Source organism: Drosophila rhopaloa, unplaced genomic scaffold (genome assembly GCF_018152115.1).
Source record: "Drosophila rhopaloa isolate 14029-0021.01 unplaced genomic scaffold, ASM1815211v1 contig_167, whole genome shotgun sequence".
NCBI classification, from domain to species: Eukaryota; Metazoa; Arthropoda; class Insecta; order Diptera; family Drosophilidae; genus Drosophila; species Drosophila rhopaloa.
In genome coordinates this window covers 7,066,005-7,078,834 of record NW_025335047.1, presented here as the reverse complement: position 1 = coordinate 7,078,834, position 12,830 = coordinate 7,066,005, and the positions used below count along the sequence as shown (strand labels likewise).

The following is a 12,830-nucleotide window of genomic DNA, read 5'->3' as shown; positions in this document are numbered from 1 at the left end:
GGTAGAAGAATTAAGGGGAAGAGAAATTCATGAGTGCAAAACGTTTATTAATTGTCTCTGCAAGTACACTGTAAATTACAAATTGATTTAATAATAAAATCAACAGATTATACCTTTAAAATGTAAAGTTTTTATGTATGGTTCAAACAAATGTTTGTTGTACATAAGATGTATCAAAGCATAAAATAAAATATACGAATATACGATATTAAAATATTAAACAAATTAAACAAAATTATCAAGTAGTTATTTGATGTTTAGATTAAAATCATTCCAAATCATTTTTAAAGCTTACAAATCGTCACAAATTTCTCATCCTGTATGGGAACGATCTGCACTGGTTGCACTCCCCAGCACTTAAAGTATCGACTTACTATCCCCACCCCTTTGGAATGTGAATTTTGTTTACCAGCCATATCCATATCTTATTTACATATGGGTATTTGCTGCCCCACAAGCGCGCATTAAACACATTTTAATTAAGACGCAGCGCCAGACGAGCCGGGTTTGCTTCGGCTTCTGTTCAGTTCCAGTTTCGGGTTCTGAGTTCTGGGTTCTGTGTTCTGGTCGTGGATCCATGTCTAGTTCTGGTTACTCAGTATTCAGTCCTCCGCGTAGCGCAAAAGATGTGCGCCGGGAGTGGCGATTCCATCGGTCCCAATCCATCCAAGTCAAGGTCGCGGGGATAAGTCGCCTCGACATTTAGGCGCCATGTGCTGTTGGTGTGCCTGTCCACGTGTCTACTGGACGGTTCTGCACAATCTTCTGGTCCGCCTGCTGGACAACCTGAGGGAGCTAAGATCACCCATCTGTTGTGGCTGCTGTTTCGGTTATCAGAGGCAGCAGAGTAGTGAAGATGGTGACGTCGAAGTCGCCGAACGGGTTTCCAGCACCGATGACGATCCACATCAGCAGCCCCACCGAGATTACGTCATTGTGGGTGAGTTCTCGACGATCTCTCAGTTCCAAAACAAAACTAAATCCACACAATGCAAAAATATAAACACAAACAGTCAACAAGAAACGAATGGCTAGATCTAAAGCGGTGTAAATTAATATAGTTATCTATTAAAAATGTTAAGTTATTCTGATTGCTGAAATTACAATAGATAACAGTGATTTTCTAGAAACATGTTGAACTGTCTGGTTAATTTTATGATGAATATAAAATATAATATAATATGAATATAAAATTAAAAGCAAACTAAACTAATGTTATTATTTTTATACACACGCTCTTTAAGATATTTTGAATCATGTAATATAAAGTTTTATTCGTGATCTGGCAAATACCGCATGTTAGAGAAAAACTAAAGATGCAATTGTTCTTATAAAATTCAAATTATAAAGCTTATGCCTCTTGCACTGTGTTGGTAAACAAATAATCAAAAATCTAAATAAAATGTAATTAAAGAGGATGCCGATGCCAACTACGTGGAGATCGAAGAGCGGCACGTGGAAAAGGAGCAGTACTACTTCACCGTGGATCGACCTACGGCGGAACGCATGCTTTATGGAAGGGAGGATGGCTCCTGCCTGGTTCGTCCTTTCAAGGCAGCCGACCAGTGCATCCGCTACATAGTGAGCATCTGGGCAGCAGATCAGTTCTATCATCTGTTTGTGCGGCAAGTGGACAGGAGGCAGCGTTATGCCATCGGTCAGCAGAAGTCTCGGGAGCGCTGCTTCGGATCCCCCTCGGAGATTGTGGAGTTCTACTCAACGCACCCCCTTCTCTGCACCAACAAGGTCCGGAGCCAGTGCGTCCAGCTCCGACCCATCAGTTACGCTTAGCTACGGGGTAAATCTTTATTCCATAAGAGAGGGGTTGCATATGTACAAATGGGGTTAGCTTAAGACGATCCTCAGGTGGCCACCACCGCCTTGAAGACGCACTGGTTGTTCTGCATTAAGGCGGGCCAAAGGAAGGCTTTTATTAGATCCGAACGCCGATCTGCTTGTGGATGCCGTTCGTGTTTCTCGGGCCGCAAAAAGCCTACATTGGATAGAATTTAAATGTAAGATTGTAAATCGATTAGAGAGAATTAAAAAACCCACCCAGATTAAAGTCCATGTCCAGGTAATAGGGTGACTTTTGGTTAATCATCCTCCAGGCCAGACGAACACAGGCACTCACGTAGTGCGTTAATGGGGGGCAGGACTCCAGGCAGGGATACTCGTGCAAGGTGGAGAGCACCTGGTTGAAGACCGACCGCTCGATCTCGCCCAAAGGAAAATTATCGGCGGTCTCAAAAAGATGCTGACGAACAGATCTGTCCAGGGATAAAGTAGTCTCGCTGCTGCTGTCCAATGGGGAGTTCAGTATGCGCCGGACTTCCAGGACCTTCCGTTCCCGCATTCCGTGGCACAAGCGGAAGGAGAGCTGTCCACGAAAAATATTGTAAATGTAAATAAACAAATAAAATGAAACTAAATCAGCTAAAAAATATTTGAACCTAATATGAAGAATAAATTCCTGACTTACTTAAATAAATTCCACTGTAATACATTTAAACATTATATTTCAATTTGGATAAGGTACTTAACTGACCCATTTAATAAACCAATGCTGTGCTCTAAGGTCGACTTTGTATTACTGACAAAAAGTTGGAAAACCACAGAAATGCCTTAACAAAAGTTTCTGTAAATTGGAAATGCATACTAAGATCAAAATACAATGCTAAATTTCCAATTTGACTTTTCATTTAGTGTCGATCTTGTTGTAGATAATGATTTTCCCTGGGAAAGTGTCATTCATCTTCGATCGAAAGTGATTCGATTAGTACAGGTTTGATTCCCAGCGCCTACGTAATTTCTGTCACCCCGGGGGCTCCACTTTCCCTCACATTTTCACTGCCACAACGGCTAATCATCCTCAAACGCGATTTCGATCTGGACAAATTGATATTTTGCAATCGCAATTTGCGGTCTGACAGGATCTGAAGCATTAAAGCCCAGGGGTCTAAGTAATTGATGGCCAAGCACTTGAAAATTGAAAGTAATCTTCGTTAACGGCTTTGGTCTTACAGTTTGAAAGGCATTGAGCCTAAAATATAAACAAGCAGTGTAAGCAGTGAATCCGTTTGGCTAGTTTAAAAAGCAGTTCATAACAATAACATTATTTATCTATTGTTTATTAAATGGCACCGTCTAAATGAGCATTCTTGGAATTAATTTGCATAAGGGAAGTTTAGAGATTCATTATTTATTATTGACTTTTTGACAGCTATTGACTTACTGAATGACAATTAGAAAGCGATCGCCCTATATTTAAAACAATCGTTCTTACTTTTTATATGCTTGGGCGCTTCTTCAAATTCAATAGCTTAAAGAAATTTAAAGAAAAATATCTCTATGCCTTTGATAAGTTAAAATGTTATTGACTTGAAATTGGCACTTAAACAGATTATGAACGCCCATAACAAATTGACTCCATTCATCACAAAAAACTCAGCGTTGTCTTGACAAGTGAAAACGGGGGGATAATTACAAAGGCAAAAATCTGTTGCTAGCGATTTATATTCCATCGACAAGTGAGTGATTGACTATGTAATTGGCAAAAATTTCTCCGCTTGCCTTATTTTTTAATTATTTTTCCGGTTTTTTTATCAGCTAAAGGCTTAGAAGCAAATCAAAGTACCAACATATCTAAAGGTTAATAAAATTTGAGACACACCCAATAGGAAAAGTTGTTATGTTCCCCAAAAAAAAGTGAAAACATTGTTTGAGCCGCAATTGGCACTAATTTTCGGGCCCCTTTAACAAGCCATTATTGAATGCTCGACCATATCTTCCAGCGGCAATCTGCAACCCATCCCAAAGCAAGTGGGCACTCCAGACTCACCACGATCATGGAGAAGAGTATCTTCCCCTTGAGGCTGTGCGCGTGTTTTATCTGGGGAAGACTGTCCAACGCCTCCAAGGCATCCGCTCGGTTCTCGACGTAGAGATTCCGATAGAGCGACACCATTTCGCTGTGGAGAAACAAAAGTGGAAATAGAAATAGAAATGGGAGATGAGCGACAGTATGGGATGGTGTGGTATGCTATGTGGGCAAGTGAGAGTTGGATGCGGTCTCGATCTGATTTGACTGCGATTGTAATGTGGGTGTTACACCTTATTGGAACTGGGTCAAGTGATGGAATCGGGTACAATAACACGGTTAAAATATTCCAGCACTATGTACTAAGAATTGGTTCCTTTATTAAATATTACTTATATTTTTGTTGAAAAACAAAAGTCACTTTAAAATTTGACCTTATCGAAGGCCATAGATTTAAACAGACTAATTCCGCCTTTTAATACTTATGATATTTTATATGCTCACCTGCCGTCATCGCTGCCGGAGTCATCCGAGTGGTAGCCATCGCTGCAGCTGCTCGTACTGGCTCCGCCGGGAGTCGTGGCCTTGCCCATGGAGAGCGAGGATCCCGGAGGACCTCCCTCGGGACCCATCATGTGGAGCACCACCTCGCAACCGCGGGAGAAGTTCATCAGGAGGCCGGCGGCAGGACGCTTCTCCACGAGGGCCTGCGAATCCAGACGACGCACCTGACCCACACAAGTCAGCACTTCCTTGTCGTTCTCCACCCGTGTGCTGAGATTCTCCACCAGCGTTTGCAGCTGCTTCAGAGCCGGCTTGTCCAGCATGGTGAGCAGGGTCTTATTGTCGATCAGTCGCTGCTGAATGTCCCCGTAATTGATGGCCAACAGACGTTGGTGGGAGGAGTGGGCAGGATCCTGGTTCACCGTGACCATGCTCAGCTCCTCCAGCTTGTGAATGGCCATCTTATAGGTGTCCACATGGCGTTGTAGCTCTGTTTTTAGGGCCACATGCAGTGAGATGAGCTGACCGGAGGCATCGGTGGTCAGTCCATGGACTCCGAGTCCCTGGACAGCATTATCGAAGCTGCGCCTCCTTTCCCTCACAGTTTGTCGGAGAGCAGGTTCATACTGAGCCAAAGCCTGCAGGAGTCGAGTGCATCTTTGCCGCAGTCCTGATTCGTGGGGATTGGCAAACAGACGCACCAATTGCCAGGCCACCGTCTCACTGGGCACTTCGGGCTTTGGAGTGGTGTTCAAGGTGGTTAATCTGGGGGAATAATACAGAAATCGTCTAGTATATTCATAAAAAAACAACCAGTATAGTCGAAGTTCCAAAACTGAAACTGCAGTTCCATAAACAATATAACAATGTTTATACTCTTTAATGCCTAAACTACATTGCTTGACTGAGATTTCGAGAGTGGGAACTTCGAGCTGAGGAAGTTCGGTTGTGATATGTACATTTTTCCTTCGAACAATGTAATATTATTATAATAATAATGAATAAATATTTATGTATAATTAATGGATGTTTTTGAAACTCACCTGGTAAAGAATGACTCCAGCAGGTAGGCACTGTGAGGAAGGTGCTCCAGCAGTAGATCCAGAGGGAGTTCGGCAATGACTGATCTCAGAACTGAGGGGCCCAATCTGCCCACCACCCCGGCAGCTTCCCTGTACTGTCTGCCCTCGGAGAGCAGCATCAGTCGGCGTAGGACCTGCCTGGGACTGGTCAGGAACTCCCGACCATCCCTCGAGGGTCCGCGAATCCGTTCCCTGCTATCCGCCATCGAAGCGGCGCAGAAAGACAGAGGAGGCGATGGAGAATTCCCCTGGAGCTGGAGAATGGCGTCCTGGTGATTCTTCAGCAGCAGCTGCTTCCTGGAGGCGTTGAAGATTACTCGGATTACTCGGGCTACTCGGTTGTGGGTTAATGGAATGGCTTTGTACAGATGCAGATGCGAAGTCAGTGAGATGCAGATGCGGATGCGAAGTCTGAGAGATGCAGATGCAAGTTCAGTGGGACTGCTTACAGCATATTGGGCGTGGGTTCCATGACGATGCGTTTGGTGTCTGGATGGCGAACTTCGAGGGAGGGCTCTGAAAAATGGGCAGACACAATGCCACAATTAATAACGAATAGGAAATCTCTTGAACAAGAATTCGCGCACAAAACAATTGGCACTTTCACCGGTGCAACAACACCAGCCAACATAATTTATCATAAGTTAGGGCTCCACGCATAACCAGACTCTAAAATACAATCGCCAGAGTTGTCAGTTAGTTGTGGGAGTTTCCACCTCAACTATGACAACTAGGAAAATGTTTAGGCCCCCGCACAAAGGCAACTTTCCTTGAGGCCATATCTCGTATGCCAGCTATTTCCCAGGTGCCTAGGAAAATGCCTTTTAACCCCCACACCAAATGCATTTAATTGAAATTTTAGTTTTGGAGTGGGTAATACACTGTTAGGTGGGGCTAATAAATAAACAAACATACGAAGAGTTAGAACCTTGGGCACCTGCAGCTGGGTTATTGGCTTCCATTCTCTCCGCATTTTCTAAAAACTGAGTACTTAGTTGGATCAGCAGGGAATCGGACACTGGGGCAACCAACCCGAACCGAAAATACCTGACCATGTTTGCCTTCCCGGGAATTGAGCAGAAGAAAACATTAAATGTTTACCAACAAGCCGAAAAGTCCGGAAAAGCAGCCATCCAAAGCGGTTAGGTAAGTGGATATCATATGTTTACACAGGGAAAAACTTTACTTTCAAGAATTGTTAAAACAGGGAAAAAAGTGGTATTATTTGATTATTTTATTTAATTTTTTTCAAATGGATAAAAGGCATTTAAATATTTTAAATTTAGGTTTTTTAAAGATTATATAAATGGAAGGCAATTATCAGTGGACCCTATTTCAAAACTATCGACATGGGCTCAGCATTTCAACCAGTTTTATAACAGAGCTTATGAAATACATCTAAGTGTTCGGAAAACTCTAGAGTAAGCAAATGATATCTTATTTTTCAGTATATTCAAAATGGTTTTAAATTGTAAACTTTTAAGAATAATGTTTTTGAAGTGGCTGGCACTGGTCGTACTCCTCGTTCGAGTAGTTATTCCAGCTAAAAGCCGTCTTGGAGATGGAGGTGACAGTGACCCACCTCGGAAAGGTCAGACCAGACGTCGTGCATTAGCGGACTGAACCGGCTTAACGGACAGGTAGACGCCTTAATTGAAGGCCCTGTAAGTGCGCTTTGGCAATACTTTCCGTTACCAGCTGGCGAAGAAGGTGTGTCTGTTTCGGCCACAAAAGAATGTTCCACACGAGGGCGTGGCACTGTGGGAAACAAATCATATCACCTGGCATAGCGGGTTTTCCGAACTGCGTACGTGTTGCCAAAATAGCGTGCAGGATCATCTGTTGATCTGCAATCTCAACTTCTCACCAAATGCAGTGTGCGAAATACGGGAGATAAACAAAAGTTACCGCATTTCGCTGAGATCATGTAGCGAGAATCCAGACATGACGGACACAAAGAAAGGGCCCCGGGATTACCAGACAATTATGACTACACGGGCGACAAATTGAAAGATTCCATCGTGCGGAGCTGGGAAAGCCATAGAAATGTGGCCATGACACTCGGGATGCGCTTCGTTGGGTCCACAGTGTGTTGTGTGTTATGTAAGCTAGTGACAAATGAGCGGGCTGAGAACGGAAGCCAAACTTGTCGCCACAACTCGAGAACCCCACTCATTCTATCTACCATCCACCATCCACCATCCACCATCTCCATCTGTATCTATATCTGTATCTTTGGTTGCGGCTTTTAGTTACACTCCGGGTCTCAGTTGGTTTAATGAACCCAGCGAAAATAGAAATGTGGCGATGTGAAATGATTTGCTGTGCCGGCCAAAAGGCAAACATAACTCCCTGGGCTCGCCATTATTGTTATTACAACAATTCGTTATGAAGTTGCTGGCTCTGATAGTTTCGCAGGCCAACAAACTTCTAATTGCCCCGACCTCATGCTCTGCATGCAATCGAGAAGGGTTTTCATTTCGCCACATTTTGTTACCCCTTTTGAGATGGATTATGATAGGTATTTTTATGAAAATCTCAAGTAGGTTTAAGTAAGAAGAAATTTATTACTTCAGAGACTTGGATCTAAGAAACTTTTTAAGCCGCTGTTATTAAAGATTTACCTTAATTTTTAAAAACTCTACCAGCTAGTATTTTTATTATGGGAAAACAATTTTTGTTTTGTTTGCTTAAAGGCATCTGTCTATCTCAAAACCCAAGGTCAAATACAAAATCAATAAAATATTATATAAACTGAAAGAAAATGCCCCACATTACAAAGTAAATACTGAGTATTGCCTAGTGTATTCCCCAGGCTCCACAGGTCCCATTTCTTTTTCATGGCTTCCCCGATTGGTGGCTTTGTCATAATGGTATCCATAACGATCTCGCAATGAAGTTGGAGCTTGGAGCTACAGTTGGCGTGATGCTGCCATTAAGATTTGATGGCGATCAACTATCTGTGGCATGCTGGGGATCCATCAGACACCTGTACCTGTGGCAATTAGCCGCCAGACGGGAACTGCCAAAAAAAGGGCACGAAGCGCGGACAGACAGTCCACAGTCCATAGTCCACTCCAGTCCAGTCCAGTCCGCTAGTCGTTAATCAAAGAGAGCGACCCAATCAAGTTGACCTCAAAATCCGGGGAGCAGACAAAAAGCGGAGCGAATTTATTGTCGTAAGACAAACGCACAATGTTCTGCATGGCGAAAAAAGAAACTTGTTTGTGGAACGATCGCTAACTGTTACTCGCACCTATTATTCCACAAAGGGAAGAACGGCCCTCATTCAGTTCCCATGTGTCTAGATCGGCTGAAAATTAGCATGTCTATATTCTCTTATACTGATTGATTCCATCATAAAGCATAAATAGTCCGGGGCTAAAACAAAAGTCCCCTGCGGCTTGGCCCCCGAACTACAGCTCACCTAGTTAAGAGTTTTGTTGGTCTGAAGTCAGACCCATCAAAGTTTGACAGCTTCCCCAACAATCTAATTCGTATTAACTTTTTCAGACTGCCTCTTGGCCAGCACCTCAATTAAGGTGGGAACAAGTCGAGGGGCCGAAACTGGGTTAATTCCATTCATTCAATTAGAATAGGAACAGAGGCGAGTTTTATGGCCAAGTTGCAAGTTGGCTCGCTAATTGGCGTCGCCTGCCACAGTCTCTGTTTCTGGGAAAGATCTTCCCTCTCTCTGCTGGCGGTGAAACGAGCCTCTAAATCTGCATAAATTAGCACGGACCAGCCCTTGACTAAGCAGCCATAATGAGGGACTAAGCATCCGATTTGAAGAAAGTATCTCATTATGCGCAGATTCTCACTCGCTGCAGTATCACATTATTAAAGACTGTCATTTTTATTTGGGAGTATCAACATGAGTTTATGGCTTGAAGTGGGAATTTTAGGAAATCATTAAGAGCTTAGAAGAGAAAATTAATAAGGCTCACCGTTCGCATGGCAGACTATGCTTCTAATTATGGTTATTAAGATATTTACTTATGTCCGTATGGGTGTGGCCAAACCTATTAATCTCTCTTACTTTTTACTGCTCAATAAAATTGGAAGATTTGCATTTATTGTTTTAATTGCAATTATCTTAGAAAGTAATGAAACTAATCTGAACTAATTTAAACGAAGTGTAAATTCAATTTCAACACAAGCGCACTTGCAAACTTGTTAAGTATAATTAATGTAAATTCAAATCTGCATTTTATTTGTTGGTTTATGTTTTTAATAAAAAAGAAGAAAATATTGTATTTTAGCTACCAATCAATACCAAAAAATGTAATAATTTGCCAAACAGAATGTGATAGTAATTATCTGCATTAAATAAAACAATTGAAACAATTAATGAGAGCTATCCACCTCCAATAATCATAAAACCCGCATCTGATTAAAGATAGCCCCTCGTTAACTTCTTCTTTAATCACATTCAGTTATGCTGCTCAACCGATTGAGGAAAGTTAGTAATGCGCTTCGCTTCCCACTAAATACGTGAAGATTTCTTGTAATGTTTCTATCCGAGGAGCGTTCAACTCTATTGGCGGTGGTGCCTCTATTCTCCACTCCATTCACACCCCCACACAGTGGGTTTGAGATGTTTTCGTGCCACTTACATGCTTTTCAGCGGTGCTGGTTGTGGGTAAGTGTGCCACTAATCCGCAGGAGATTCGCCAGGTCGTCTTCTCACTTGACACCAAAGAAGTCGCAGAAGTCTCCGTTTTCCTCGGTTGCCGAGCAATTTTCACTTTGCTGCCGAAAGCGACAGGGTCAAATACTACGGACTGCCTTTCTGGGGTCTTGAGATTGTACTTTTCAGCTTGTAGCCTGAGCTTGTATCTGGTAGAATGCAACCGCAAATCACAAAGTCGACGGCGCCTTCGTGTTCATTTGGCAGCAGCAACAACTCCGTCTACAAACATTTTTGCACTTCATTAACTCGTCTAACATTTGGGTGGCAAATGCCACGGGAAATTCCTCGACTTCGCGAAGAAACTGTCAGTCTTCTCCACCCGTCTTCACCACTCTTCGCGGCCCGATTCTTCACACAGTTTACCGTTTGAGCACGCGCCTCCAGCGGAGGAAAATCGAAAATTGGGCAATGGAAAATCGCGAGGAGCGGAACACGACCGATCGCGGTAAAAGTCCAAAGCAGACTGAAACTGAACGAATGTCATGACCAAAGCGGTACGATCAGCCACTACTAACGGGAGCGAAAGAGAGCCCAGGGAGAGACGGAGAGAGAGAGCTCAGCTCAAAGTCGGCTCAAAAAGCGGAGATCAAGGCAGCTGAGAGGTCCAAAAGAGCCCCATCGAGATTAACTCCTCTGCAGAAGCATTTTGGACAAGTTAAGAAGTACACAGAAACCAATAACACTTATAAATTTTATATTAGTGGATAAATATCTATGCAATTTAATACATTTTGTTGGCCTCCATTTGGTATTAATGTTATACATTGTTAATGTATCAGTTTAAAAAGTAAGATTAAGCATTTAATATAAATTGGCGAATGATAAGTATGCCCTTTGGAAATCTGGTTACCAATGGTTAATTTATATGCCCAGAATTGCAGTTTATGAAACCTCTTTCTTCTTGAATTCTAGAAGATTACCTTAACAACACAGCCAAACTTAAAATAAAGTACAATTACAATTAATAGATTAATAGAAAATTGGAAAACAAGCTGGTAAAGAAAGAAACACCAATAACTCCAATAAGATTAGAAAACCTTCAATAAATTTTATTTATTATTTTATATTATTTAATTTAATACCATGTACCGCATATTACTGATTTAAGTGTACCAGCGATAGTGGCAGCTGTTGCCGCCGCCCGTCGGCCGATTTGAATTGAGCCAACTAATGGCCGATGTTTGTTTGTTTTTGGCCAAGTTAAAGCGTTCGCCGCTTCGAGCGGAAAGTGCAAGCCCCCGGTGCAGATGCAGCTGCTGCTCTTTTACCATTTACCATTTACGATTGTTAGTTTAATTGCAATAATGGACGACACTGCGGGGGGCACTCCGCATCATGGGATTGGGGAATTTGGGTTAGTGTGTGCGGTTTTGGCCGCAACAAGTTGGGGAGGAAATCGCACAAGATACGAGCTTTCTACTGATGCTGGGCCCAAAAACCAATGTTCCAATCCAAGAACCACCAATCGGTTGGCTGTGATTTTATGACTTTGGATGATGCAACTGTGGGAAAGGCCTTAGAAACTTGTCTGCTTCAGTTTTGCATCTTTGGGGTGGGCTGCACTTCGGGTTTCAGCCCAGTCTCAGCTAATTAGCTTAATTACCCTATGCCATGGGCGGATTAATTTCACTGGCGGCAAACGGTGAAAAATGTTGGTTCAAAAACAAAAGCGAGCAAGTGTTGACTCCACTCCCATCGCTTGCCATGCACAGTAAAAAATAGCTAATTTGCTAATTGATTTTATTCTCCTACCCTTTGCAAATTGATCATTTCTGATGTATTTACATAGGTAAGCAGTACCAAATTAATAATTATTATCTAAATTGCACAAAAACGAAGAAAATTGAAATATATTTTGATTTTTCTAGAGCTTTGTAATAAAACTTTTTAATTTATTTTAACAGGTAAACAGCACTGATTAAAAAAGTGTCTTCAAAAAGGTTTTAAGTCCTTATTTCTACTCATAATCATGTGTGATCATAATAGTTTCCCTTGAAGTTTTGCTTAGTAATATTGTAAGTCAACTTTTAATAAAAAAATCATTGGATTTTATCTGGCAAAAATCATAATTATTGTTTACCGTGTGTGGGGAAAATGAGCCAGAATGAGCCGAGATCGACGGGAACTGATTGGAGCCCATTGCCAGCGCCTTGGCCAAAAGATTCGGCCTCGGGCCAAACGGTCTATCTGCATGCAAGTAGACCAAAAGCCGGAGCTCCGAGGGCCCGAAAATTGCGCCACCTTCACGTGTTGCGCGCAATTGGAAGACGCTCCACAAACTGTAACCAAAGCGGAGCAATTAACGAGCTCCCACAAAGGTGAGTGGTATTCAAAACACAGGGGGACGGATCGAGCCCATTTATTCGCGGTAGGTCTGTGTGCGGCATTTGCATTTAGCCGGCTTAACAGGGCGTTAAGCTTGCGACATGGTCATAAAAATACTGGTACATCTCCGCGGAGTTGGGGTACTTATCTGCGGTAATCCAAAATACCTAGGATTGGGTGTTAATAAGTCAAGGTCTCCGGCAATGGAGCGGACCATCGCCAAGATCTCTGGGGAATGAGTAGTCCCAGCTGAAACGTAGATCTTCCTTTTTCTTTCCAAACGCATTTCACTTTTCGCCAACGCAGCGGCAGACAGGTGTGCAAATATTTGCGAGAAATTGTTAAATGGGGGACTGAAAACAGAGGCATTGGGAAATCGCTTACCAAATCAAGTAATTAACGGTTT

The 12,830-nt window shown here is 42.5% G+C and overlaps 2 protein-coding genes across 2 annotated transcripts; one reads left to right on the top strand and one right to left on the bottom strand.

Annotated features, from left to right (window-relative positions):
* Positions 1 to 418: 418 nt before the first annotated feature.
* Positions 419 to 2,081, top strand: LOC108054046. Its single transcript, XM_017136795.2, has 2 exons — positions 419 to 940; positions 1,415 to 2,081. Exons 1-2 carry the CDS (start codon positions 712 to 714, stop codon positions 1,789 to 1,791), a joined length of 606 nt encoding a protein of 201 aa, XP_016992284.1. The 5' UTR covers positions 419 to 711; the 3' UTR covers positions 1,792 to 2,081.
* On the bottom strand, positions 1,863 to 10,547 carry LOC108054045. The gene is made up of 7 exons (XM_017136794.2): positions 10,023 to 10,547; positions 5,856 to 5,922; positions 5,368 to 5,703; positions 4,325 to 5,089; positions 3,842 to 3,971; positions 2,056 to 2,380; positions 1,863 to 1,993 (listed from the first exon to the last, which is right to left on the bottom strand). Exons 2-7 carry the CDS (start codon positions 5,876 to 5,878, stop codon positions 1,863 to 1,865), a joined length of 1,710 nt encoding a protein of 569 aa, XP_016992283.1. The 5' UTR covers positions 5,879 to 5,922; positions 10,023 to 10,547.
* Positions 10,548 to 12,830: the final 2,283 nt, after the last annotated feature.

Bases quoted from the DNA above. Each gene is read 5' to 3' on its own strand.
- LOC108054046 (XM_017136795.2), top strand. From the start codon at position 712: ATGTGCTGTTGGTGTGCCTGTCCACGTGTCTACTGGACGGTTCTGCAC. The intron at 941-1,414 runs GTGAGTTCTCGA...ATGTAATTAAAG, and splicing joins CCGAGATTACGTCATTGTGG to AGGATGCCGATGCCAACTAC.
- LOC108054045 (XM_017136794.2), bottom strand. From the start codon at position 5,878: ATGGAACCCACGCCCAATATGCT. The intron at 5,704-5,855 runs GTAAGCAGTCCC...CAACGCCTCCAG, and splicing joins GAACCCACGCCCAATATGCT to GAAGCAGCTGCTGCTGAAGA. The intron at 3,972-4,324 runs GTGAGCATATAA...GTTTCTCCACAG, and splicing joins TCCGGCAGCGATGACGGCAG to CGAAATGGTGTCGCTCTATC.